General features: G+C 38.6%; 1 protein-coding gene across 4 annotated transcripts in view; it reads right to left on the reverse strand.

Moving 5' to 3' along the window:
* Positions 1–12,594, reverse strand: part of AGO3 (argonaute RISC catalytic component 3) — a 138,349-nt gene that overhangs the window by 100,583 nt on the left and 25,172 nt on the right. For 2 of the 4 annotated variants that reach the window (XM_046003051.1, XM_046003044.1), the window contains exon 2: positions 9,993–10,164. The exons of 1 other annotated variant lie outside the window; for it this stretch is intronic. In XM_046003051.1, the coding sequence (XP_045859007.1) occupies positions 9,993–10,164 (172 nt within the window). Of the gene's footprint in view, positions 1–9,992; positions 10,165–12,594 lie in introns of those variants that run through there. One more of the 4 variants, XM_046003058.1, reaches the window with a different exon arrangement.

Consider the following 12,594-nt stretch of genomic DNA (forward strand, 5'->3'; position numbering starts at 1 on the left):
ATTCTTCTAAATGTTACATCTAAGCTCTTCCTTCATCCCCACTGCCACTGCTGGTAGTTAAGTCTTAGAAAACACTACCTCTAACCTAGAAAAGTATGTATCAGAGATGAAATGGGGTATGCTAGAGTATGAGGGGAAAGAAGTTAGAAGTATTTATATTTAATTTTTATCTAACAATTAGAAATTAAGATTTACTAACATTCATGAATATGGATGGACACTGTGGTCTTCACTAAGCCCACGTTAGATGATCAGATGTAACAGATGATATAGAGGAACCCTAAGAGACTAACAGGACTTCTGCAACATATAAGAGTTAACAGTGTACTGGAGCAACATTGTATGGTGGCAGATGTTAAGTGCACTTATCTTGATAAGCACAGGATAACTTACAGAGTTGCCAAATAGCTATGTTGTATACTTAAAACTAATATAACATTGTATGTCAACTATATTTCAATTAGAAAAAAAGAATCAACAATGGAACTCTCATTCATTGTCAGCATGTTGTAACTTATTTCAGTTCAAGTGTGTGGCATATATCCAATCTGATTTTTGGTACATGAATCTGAAAATTTCAAATTATTAAATATATTTTTATATAGTTTATTTCAAAATATTATTTTCTGCCTTTAATTTTTCTATAGTTATGTTAGATAGTGGTGCATTTCTATAAATTTAAAATCTTTAAATGTGTACATATATATTTATTTATCTATTTATTGTTCAGTCCATGGTCAAAAACATTCTAATTGATAGGGATGAGTAACCAAGATTTGAAGACCACTGATCTAGACTACTGCAAACAGCCTTCCCAATGTTCTCCAGAACTCTGGTCTTTCTCTTTCCTTTCCCCCACCCCCTTTTAAAATGATTTTATTTATTTATTTATTTGACAGAGAGAAAGAGAGAGCACGAATAGGCAGAGCGGCAGGCAGAGGGAGAGAGAGAAGCAGGTTCTCCGCTGAGCAGGGAACCCGATGCAGGGCTCGATCCCAGGACCCAGGAATCATGACCTGAGCCGAAAGCAGATGCTTAACCGACTGGGCCACCCAGGTGCCCCTTTCCTTTTTTTTTTTTTTTTATTTAAAAGATATTACTTAATCATTTGAGAGAGAGAGAGCACAAGCAGAGAGAGGGGCAGAGAGAGAGGGAGAAGCATACTTCCCTCTAAGCAGGGAGCCAGATGAGCGGTTGGATCCCAGGAACCTGAAATCATGACCTGAGCCGAAGGCAGAGGCTTAACCAACTTAGCCACCCGGTGCCCCTGGTCTTTCTGTTTTCTAATCAATTTGCCACCCTGCCATTAGTTATGCTTTAAAATATAGATGTTCCTCATGTGTTCAAAGCCTCCAATGGCTCTCCACTGTTTCTGAATTCACAAGCCTTAGCAAGACTCAAAAACCTTCACTAGGGTGCATGGGTGGCTAAGGTGGTTGAGTGTCCAACTCCTGATTTGGGCTCAGGTCATGCTCTCAAGGTTGAGATCCAGGCCCGTGTCCAGCTCGATGCTCAGCAGAGACTCTGCTTGAGATTCTCTCTCTCCCTTTCCCCTCCCCACCCCTACTGCCTCTTGCTCTCAAATAAATAAACAGATCTGGGGGGGTGGGGAAGACCCTTTATAACTTACCTCTGGTTAAATTTTCAGACTCAAGGTACTCTATTCATACTGGCCTATTTCTTTTACATAAACATGTCACGGTTTTGTTATGTCCACTCTATACAGATTATTCTTTCTTTTGTTCTACTGTTTAGTTCAGATACCACATCATCTACTCCATCTTCCAAACTAAAAGCAGGAATCTCTGCTCTTTCATCACGGCACATAGTGCATATCTCACAAAACTTGTCACCACATACAGATTATGAAATCTCTAACAGGGATCACATTTTATTTACCTTGCTATCTCTAGAACCTAGCACTGTACCTGATATAAAAAAGGGGCACAAAATTTAAACAGTGAATGAAAACATAGGGAGGATCCTAAAACAATTTTTAAGTTTGAAAAGTTACTGCAGAATTTAAACTTTAATTTCAGTCAGGATCCATATACTCTTTAAATCCAGTACCAAACAGTACTCTACCTTGGTACAATCATGTGGTAAATCCAGACAGTTAGTTTAAATTGATTTAACTCAATTTAAGAAAAAAGTGGAGCAGACTAAAAATAAGCAAATCATGCTGCATGCCTAACAACACTACACAGCTGTTACTATAATTTAAATCCACACAAATGGATACATTTTAGGAATAAACTCTACCTATTAGTCCCTGATGTTTAGGAATATATATATTTATTTATTTATTTGACAGACAAAGATCACAAGTAGGCAGAGAGGCGGGCAGAGAGAGAGAGAGGAGGAAGCAGGCTCCATGCTGAGCAGAGAGCCCGATGCGGGGCTCGACCCTGGGATCATGACCCGAGCCGAAGGCAGAGGCTTTAACCCACTGAGCCACCCAGGCGCCCCAGCAATACATTTATTTATAAAAGTATCTTTCAGCTTCAAATATATTGTAGAAATATTAGCTAGAAGACTAATTATTACTGAGTAATTTATTTAGATGCTATTTACAAGAATTTTTGAAGTCTGAAATAATCACCATCTGTTAGCTTTCCTATCTTCCAAGTCATTAACTAACAAGGAAAATAAAACTTGCTTATTAACTGACATATACTGCATGGTACAGTTTCCCTAAGATAGCTAAATACTCAAAACTACACTGTTCAGTTTTCACCAGCAGTGTTTTCTGGGTTATGTTCTTTATAGCATTTTAATCAGAATTATGTTCCTCTATAGGTATGATACCAAAAGGACAACCAGCAAAAGAAAAAATTAACTTCTTAATCAAAATAAAAAATGTGTTTCAAAAGACACCATCTAGAAAGTGAAAGGCCAACAGGAAAAAAGGAAGAACATTGCTGCACATCATTACATCTGATAAGGAAGTTTTAAATATACCTAATGAAGAATTCCCAAGACTCAATAACAAAAAGACAAATTATCTAACTTAAAAATGGGCAAAGGAGGGGTGCCTGGGTGGCTCAGTGGGTTAAAGCCTCTGCCTTCGGCTCAGGTCATGATCTCAGGGTCCTGGGATCGAGCCCCGCATCGGGCTCTCTGCTCAGCAGGGAGCCTGCTTCCCCCTTCTCTCTCTGCCTGACTCTCTCTCTGCCTACTTGTGATCTCTCTGTCAAATAAATAAATAAAATCTTAAAAAAAAAAATGGGCAAAGGACCTGAAAAGACATTTCTCCAAATAAATACAAGTGGCCAATAAGTACATGAAAACATGCCCAACATTAACCATCAGGAAAATACAAATCAAAATAACAATGAGATGCTACCTAAAACTCCAAGGAAGGCTATGATAAAAAAGATAGGTAACAAATGGTGGTAAGGATGTGGAGATGCTTGGATCACACACACTGTTAGCTGGAATGTAAAATGATGTAGCCAACTGGGAAGAGAGTCAGGCAGTTCCTCAAAAGGTTAAACAGAGTTACCAAACAAATCATTCCAGTCTTAGCAATACACCTAAAAGAAATGAAAACATGTGTCCACACAAGACCTTATACACAAATGTTCACAGCATTATTCATTACAGTCCCAAATGCAAATGACTCACATGTCCATCAACTGGTGAATCAATAAACAAAATATCTATACAACAGAATATATTCAGTAATAAAAAGGAAGTACTGATACATGCTACAACATGGATGAACCTTAAAAACATGTGAACTGAAAGAGGTCATTCACATATATATATTACATTATATATAATATAATGTATATATATAATATAATGTAATATATACATATTATATATATTACATATATATAATGTATAATATATATGTAATGTATGTATAATGTAATGTAATATATACATTACATTATATTACATTATATAATATAATGGCCACATATTATATGATTCCATTTATATGAAATGCCCAGAAAAGGTAAATCTATAGAGACAAAGTACATTAGTGGTTGCCAGGGGTTATTGGGGAAGACAATGTTGAGCGACTACTAAGGAGTAATGGGGTTTCTCTCTTCTTCTTTCTTTTTAAAGATTTTATTTATTCATTTGAGAGACAGAGAGAGAGAGAGAGCAAACATATGAGGAGGGGGAGGGGCAGAGGGAGATGGAGAAGGAGGCTCCCCGCTGAGCAGAGAGCCCACCATGAGGCTTGATCCCAGAACCCTGAGATCATTGCTTGAGCCAAAGGCAGCTGCTTAACAGTCTGACCCACCTAGAAGCCCATAATGGGGTTTCTTTTTCAGAGGATGAAACGTTCTAAAATTTTATTGTGGTGATGGTTGTATGCCATCTCTCTGAACACACTAAAAACCATTGAATTGTACACTTGACACAAGTGAATAATATAGTATGTGAATTTTGTATAAATGAAGTTATTTTTAAAAAGTATGTCCCTCTCTTGGCAAATTACCTATTTACAACACTGTGCCAATGACATTCCTACTAACAGCAGAAAGGGAATATGTACAAATATGTACAATATGTACAAATATTTGGCACTCTATCACAAATCACAGTACAATAGTAATAACAGTACAATTAATGTTTCATTTATAAAAGAAAACTGAACCAAAAAATTCAAACAGAATCTAATACTATTTCAAGATTCCTTCAAATCTATTCATGTTTAAAATAGATCTTGCAGTCATAAAATAATGCTTTTATATAATTTTCCCTATGTATCTATGTTACTACCTAATGATTCTGAATAAGTATCTAACAATCTATTTGAGGCTTACCCGCATACATATTTAGCAGGACAAACCGGCATAAAAACTCAGTTATAGAATTTATACTCCAGGTCATAATAGTTCTAAAAATATTTGGTTTTTAGTTATAAAGATCATCCACTTGGTTTTTGTTTTTTCAAGATTTTATTTATTTATCTGACAGAGAGGGAGACACCAAGAGTAGGAACACAAGCAGGAGGAGTGCGAGAGGGAAAGCAGGCTTCCCGCCTAGCAGGGAGCCTGATATGGGGTTCGATTCCAGGACCCTGGGATCATGACCTGAGCTGAAGGCAGACGCTTAATGACTGAGCCATCCAGGTTCCCCAAGATCATTCACTTGTTAAAAAAAAACTAGAAACACTTAAAATCTGCTTAACAAACATGCTCTCTTACCAAATGATCATTTTCAATCAAAATCTTATTGGCAAAAAAGCATTACATACACATACCCTAAAGGGGTGAGGAAAGGACAACAAGCAAGACAGAAAATCGGAAGTAGAGAAGCTGACTCAAAAAATGACTCACAAGCATTTCCTGGGTATTTTGTCCAAGAAAACTCCTCTGACTAAAGCGGAAACTTGTTTGGGTACAACCCATCAGTCTACTATAATGATTAATGCCGTGGTGCCAAATATTTGAACATGTGGCATATGGACAAGAAAAACCTCCTACATGTTGATTTCAATACCAGGGCATTTTAACCCATAACTGTTTAACTAATACAGAATAGGAATTGTCAAGTTCTACCTAATTCCTTCTAACTTTTCAAACTTCAGCCATTGAAGTATAGCAACCGAACCAATTTCAAAAGCCCAGCAACAATTTTAACTGGCAAGTTACATAATAATATTGCAAAAGGTGAAGATAAAAGCTAGTCTTTTGAAGGAATAAAGGGAATAAGTTTTGCAGATGTTGACATAAAATCAAGTCAATATTATTAACAAAGTAGAAAGTTGAATTATGACCTTTTAGGAGTCTCAAAGAAATCCTGTAGGTCCTATGAAAACTCAGATAAAAGATATGGGATAAAAAATTTCCATGTGGAAACATCTAAATTACAGATCCTTTACTCCTACTGGCAAACAATGTAACACAACAAAGCAACCTGAAGACAAAATATAATTAGGGAAGTCAACAGGATCATAAATTAAAAACCAGAATGTACACACCAATTCATTACATATATTTTTCTCTCAAACTTAACCATATGTTGAACATCTACATGTGAAACTTAATACTACTTAATTTTTTTTTAAGTAGGCTCCATATCTAACATGGGGCTCTAACTCACAACCCCAAGATCAAGAGTTGGATGCTTTACCAACTAAGCCACTCAGATGCACCAATTTCATATATACTTACATAATACACAAATAACTCCCTTACCCCTATCAAAAACAAAAAGTTAGACAGGAGAAGGAACAAATCTAATAAATAATTTTTTTTCTTTTTTACTTAATATTACTGCCACTGCATTAGTCCCTCAGACCTTCTCTGAAAAACTAAGACCCTCCACCCTCCACTGACATCTGTGAGCTCTAAGCCTGTTACTCTCTCAATTTCAACCCATTTTGTCTTTAAAGCAGTTTTGTTTTCCTAACATTTTCATCATATAATTCTCCTACTTAATAAATAACCTGCAACAGGGGCGCCTGGGTGGCTCAGTGGGTTAAAGCTTCTGCCTTCGGCTCAGGTCATGATCCCAGGGTCCTGGGATCGAGCCCCACATCGGGCTCTCTGCTCAGCAGGGAGCCTGCTTCCTCCTCTCTCTCTGCCTGCTTCTCTGCCTACTTGTGATCTCCGTCTGTCAAATAAATAAATAAAAATCTTCAATAAAAAATAAATAAGTAAATAAATAACCTACAACAATTCTTTACTATATACTGCTAAAATTAGGGGTGATTCTTTTGGGCAGGACAAGGAGGAAAGGCAGTAGTAAGGAATTCAGTTCAGAAATATCTGCCTTAGGGCTGCCTGGGTGGCTCAGTCAGTTAAGCATCTGATTCTTGGTTCCAGCTCGGGTCATGAAATCAAGCTCCACATCATGTTCCATGCTTAGCACAGAGTCTGCTTGAGATAATTTTTCTCTTCCTCTCCCTACCGCTCTGTTCCTCCATTCACTTGTGCTCTTTAGTAAATAAAATCTTGAAAAAAAAAAGAAGTATCAAAAAAAGAGAAATATCTACCTTAGACATTCTATCAATTAAGAGATTTACTTAGCTTAATAAATGCCTCTTTTTTTTTTTTTTTAAGTAGGTTCCACATGGAGCCCAACGTGGGGCTGGAATTCATGACTCTGAGATTGAGACCTGAGCTGATATCAAGAGTCAGATGTTTAAGTGACTGAGCTACCCACACACTCCAATAAATGCCTTTTTAAATGTAAACATCAGGGGTGCCTGGGTGGCTCAGTGGGTTAAAGCTTCTGCCTTTGGCTCAGTCATGATCCCAGGGTCCTGGGATGGAGCCCCCCATCTGGCTCTCTGCTCAGCAGGGAGCCTGCTTTACACCCGTCACCCCCCAAACTCCCTCACCGCCTGCCTCTCTGCCTACTTGTGATCTCTACCTGTCAAATAAATAAAATCTTTAAAAATTAAATAAGTAAGATAAAATAAAATAAAATGTAAACATCAAACAGAAGGGTCGGGGGCACCTGGGTGGCTCAGTCGGTTATGTGTCTGCCTTCAGCACAGATCATGATCCCGGGGTCCTGGGATGGAGCCCCATGTCAGGCTCCCTGCTCTGCAGTGTATCCCCTTCTCCCTCTCCTTGTTTGTGGGCTTGCTTGCTTGTGGGAGGCTGCCCCTCCCCTCCTTGCTTGTGGGCTCCCGCTCTTCCTTTTTCTCTCTCAAATAAATAAATAAAATGTTAAGAAAAAAACCCAAAGGGTCAGGATTAGCCTTCAAATTTACATACTGAACACTACAATTTTGAGAAACAAGAAAAAGTGAATTTGAGAGCACAGCTTGAAGATAGGTCCCTGTCAGTGGATGATGGCTTGAAGAAAGACAGCTCAGAGAGAAAGGAATCTAAGAAAACGACTAGCCTACAGACCCCCAGGAGAGAAGGGTATGGCACTGAAAATCTCTATTTGGCTATACATAGCCCTTTATAATATCCAGTTCTCCTTCCTATCCCCTACCATCATAGTCATTTCATTTTACTTTTATAAACCTTTCGTTCACTCTATTGAGTATTATGTGTCAATCATCAAGCTAATATCAGGGGTACAAAGTATTCCTTTTCATGAAGATGTTATACTGGGAGAAGAGGGAAGCAACAAGTATTCATAAAACACTAAAAAGAGGGGCGCCTGGGTGGCTCAGTGGGTTAAAGCCTCTGCCTTCGGCTCAGGTCATGGTCTCAGGGTCCCGGGATCGAGCCCCGCATCGGGCTCTCTGCTCGGCAGGGAGCCTGCCTCCTCTCTCTCTGCCTGTGTCTCTGCCTGGTTGTGGTCTCTGTCTGTCAAATAAATAAATAAAATCTTTAAAAAACAAAACAAACACTAAAAATACTATTAAAGGAGTGTACACCAGATACTACAGAGTCACAGAAGAACGAACTACCTCTGACTATAGCGTTAAAAAGGTAACCAAACCAATTTCGGTTGGTTCGGTGCACCCAGGGGCACCTGGGTGGCTCAGCCAGTTAAGAGTTTGCCTTCGGCACAAATCATGGTCCCGGGTCCTGAGACTGAGGCCCCATTGGGCTTCTTGCAGAGCGGGGAGCCTACTGCTCCCTCTCCCTCTGCCACTCTCCCCCTGCTTGTGCTCTCTTGCTCACTTGCTCTCTCTCAAATAAATAATGTCTTTAAAAAAAAAGGTACGTCTTGAAAAATAATATAAGTTTGCCAGATAGACAAGGGCATAGAAGGTATTCAAGGTAAGAGCTGCAGAATATAGAAAAAGATATAGATCAGAGCCAAACTAAGAAGGGAATGCCATACTAAAATCTGGGGTGTCATTTTGTCATCCAGAGGGAGTGAAATTTTATAGTAGGAGGCTCACCTCAGAAAAAATTCTGCACTCCACATTAATTATAACATTCATATGATGGGTTTTTTTTTTTTTAGATTTTATTTATTTATTTGACAGACAGAGATCACAAGTAGGCAGAGAAGCAGGTAGAGAGAGAGAGGAGGAAGCAGGCTCCCTGCTGAGCAGAGAGCCTGATGCAGGGCTCAATCCCAGGACCCTGGGATCATGACCTGAGCCGAAGGCAGAGGCTTTAACCCACTGAGCCACCCAGGTGCCCCCATATGATGGGTTTTTTAAAACATGTTATCACAAAGTGTCTTAGTGCTCATTCACTTCGTATTTCTTATGGGTCTTAACTAATTTACGAATTTCTTTTTTAGAGAGATTTTATTTATTTGATAGACAGAGATCCCAAGTAGACAGAGCAGCAAGCAGGCAGAGAAAGAGGGGGAAGCAAGCTCCCCACTCAGCAGAGAGCCCAATGCAGAGCTTGATCCCAGGACCCTGAGATCTGACCTGAGCTGAAAGCAGAGGCTTAACCCACTGAGCCCTCCAGGTGCCCCTGAATTATGAATTTCTTAAAGGCAAGAACCACCTCTATCTTAAATGAAGACTCTTAATATAAATTCCTTTTATATTCCCTTACTACCTAAATCACAACCATATGTATATATATACACATACATACATACATAATTTGGGGAAGGTAAGAGAAGCAGCTTACTGAAAGCAGACTGATAAATCTTTGTATATCATATATACTTATTCCTATATAAGCATAAGGAAAGTTAGAGGAGTTGAGGATCAGAACAGAAATCATGCAACATGACAAGCTCTAGCTCTACCCACTACTGCTGCCATCCCATCATCTTAAAGGGATAACTAAGCTGAGGGTGGAGACAGGAGGAAAAAAGAAAGCCCAGATATGTTACCAGATAGCAATGGAAAAGATGCTTTAGTCTGCTTTCAAGAGCATATAAAAAGGACCTGAACCTTCTCTATTATCACAGAGAAAACATGTGAGCGCATGGTATAATGAGAAAATTTCAAGGCTATTTGTAGATTTTTCCCAACATCACACCACTGAAGTACAATCAATTTCAAAACAAATTACCACCTGTTCCTGGTAAAACTGTTAGACATTATCATTGTTACTAAATATGAAAGAAAAGCATAATTACTAAAGCAAAGACAAACACTAACAGTAAAATAATCTCTGCGACTTCATGATTCTTACCTGTTCACTCTCCTAGGACACTTGTCTGGTTTAATATCTACCTCATAGAGGTAGACATCAATCTTTGGGATTTCAACTTGAAAACAGTTTGCCAGCAATTTAATGGGTTTGCCCATGGTGCCATAGCCAGGTCTTCTGGGCACCATGAGTAGGGGCTGGGCCCCAACGGGTCCTGCCAGGGAGAGGGGGGAAAAAAAGAGTAACGTTGTTATAAGCTGCATTTGATAATCTTGTCAATCAGAGTATATTAGAATTTTAAGAACAGCTAAGAATGGTTGAAGCCTAGTGCTGGAAGATGACATCATTTCTAACACCTCAACATTTTTTTCTCCCCAAATTACTCTCCTCATTTAAATCGATATACAAACAAACAAAAAACTGGGTATCTCTGGAAAGTTGTTTCAGAAGGGGTAGAAAGAAGAGAGAGCAATCACATAAACTCAGGTGACCATGAGTAAGTACAAACCAGTCCCAAAGAGTGTGAGACCAACAACAATGCAAATTTAATTTTTTTTAAGATTTCTTTATTTTAGAGAGGAAGTATGTGTGCGGGGAGAGGGACGTTGGGAGAGGAAGCTAGAATCTCAAGTCAACCACAGGCTGAGTGCAGAGTCCCAAGCAGGGCTGATCCCACAACCCTGAGATCACTACCTGAGAGGAAACCAAGAGTTGGCACTTAGGGACTTGTGGGTGGCTCAGTTGGTCAAGTCTGTAACTCTTGACTTCAGTTCAGTTCACGATCTCAGAGCTGTGAGAATGAGCCCCAAGTCAGGTTCTGTATTAAGCATGGAGTCTGCATATCCTTTTCCCTCTGCTCCTTCCTCCCTTGCACACTCTCTAATAAATAAACATCTTAAAAAAAAAAAAGTTTGACACTTAACTGAATGCCTACCTAGGTGCCCCAACAACATAAATTTAAACTATAATAAAATAAGGATAAGAACTGAACAAAATACAATAAATATGACATAATAAAAGGATCAATACAGTAAGAAAGATCAACAAAGTGCAAATTTGATATTTTGAAAATTATCTGAGAAGATAAAATTGATAAACTCCAGGCAACCCTGATTTTTATAAGAGGATGGGTGCCTGCATGGCTAAGTCAGTTAAACCTCTGACTCTTGATTTCAGCTCAGGTCATGAGCTCAGGGTAGTAGGGATCCTGCTCTGTAGGACTCCATACTCAGCAGGGAGTCTGCTTGAGATTTTCTTCCTCTCCCTCCCCCTCCCAACGTGAGTGCATGCTCTCCCTCTCTCAAATAAATAAATCTAAAAAAAAAAATAAGGAGAAAAATAATTAATATAATTATAGTGAAAAATATGCTATACTACAGATACCGAAGGCATAATATTCTGTCAATAAATTTGGTGAAACAGACAAATTACTAGAGAAATACAGGTTACTGACACACAAAAGTGTGTAAAATAAAAAATGTCCTCTGTTGGAATAAATATAAAATGGAAAACAATATTGTGGTTCCTCCAAACATTAAAAATAGAATTACTATGAGATTCAGCAATTCTACTACAGGGGGCACACCCAAAAGAATTTGAAGCAGAGTGCTGAGATGATAACCGCACACGATTCCTCACAGCACTATCATTCACAACAACCAAAAGATGGAAGCAACCTAAGTATCCACTGACAGGTGAATGGATAAACAAAATGTGTTATATACATAAAATGGAGCATTAGTCTTAAAAAGGGAAGGAAATTCTGACACATTCTACAACATGCATGAACCTTGCAGATGTTATGTTACGTCACAAAAGGACACTGTATGATACTACTTATTAATACCTACAATAGTCAAACCCAGAGAGAAAAAGTACAAGGATGGTTGCCAGAGGCTGGGGAAAAGGGAGAATGGGGAATTAGTGCATAGTGGGTAGAGTTGCAATTCTGCAAGATGAAAAGAGTTCTGGAGACTGGTCCCACACAGTGTGAATATACTTAAATACCATTGAACTGTACACTAAAAAATTGTTAAGATGGTAAATTTAATGCTATGTATACTTTATCATAGTTAAAAAAAAAAGTGACATCCAGCACTAAGATTTAAAGCTCAAAATGTAGGGCGCCTGCGTAGCACAGTGGGTTAAACCTCTGCCTTCAGCTCAGGTCATGATCTCAAGGTCCTGGGATTGAGCCCTGCATCGGTGACCCCGGCCCCCGATGGGGGGGCCTCGGCCCCCCCCCCGACCTCTCTGGCTACTTGTGATCTCTGTCAAATAAATAAATAAAATCTTAAAAAAATTTAAAAACAAAAAAGCTCAAAATGTTGTAGCTTTGTTAGATGAAGTTCAAACAATAAATTTAGTTAGTAACTATTACCTGAATGAAACATTTAAAATATCTGAAAAGTCCTGTAACTAGCTGAAAAAAATGAAATCCACATTTAGAAATATTTCCCAGGGGCACCTGGCTGGCTCAGTCAGTAGAACATGTGACTCTCGATCTTGGGGTTGTGAGTTTGAGCTTCATGTTTAGTACAGAGATTACTTAAAAATAAAATTAAAAAAAATTTTTTCCATATATAAAGATTCTAGATCCAGATGGTTCCATTGGAGAATTAGCAAATATTAAAGGAAAAAAAAT

Source organism: Meles meles, chromosome 1 (genome assembly GCF_922984935.1).
Source record: "Meles meles chromosome 1, mMelMel3.1 paternal haplotype, whole genome shotgun sequence".
NCBI lineage: Eukaryota > Metazoa > Chordata > Mammalia > Carnivora > Mustelidae > Meles > Meles meles.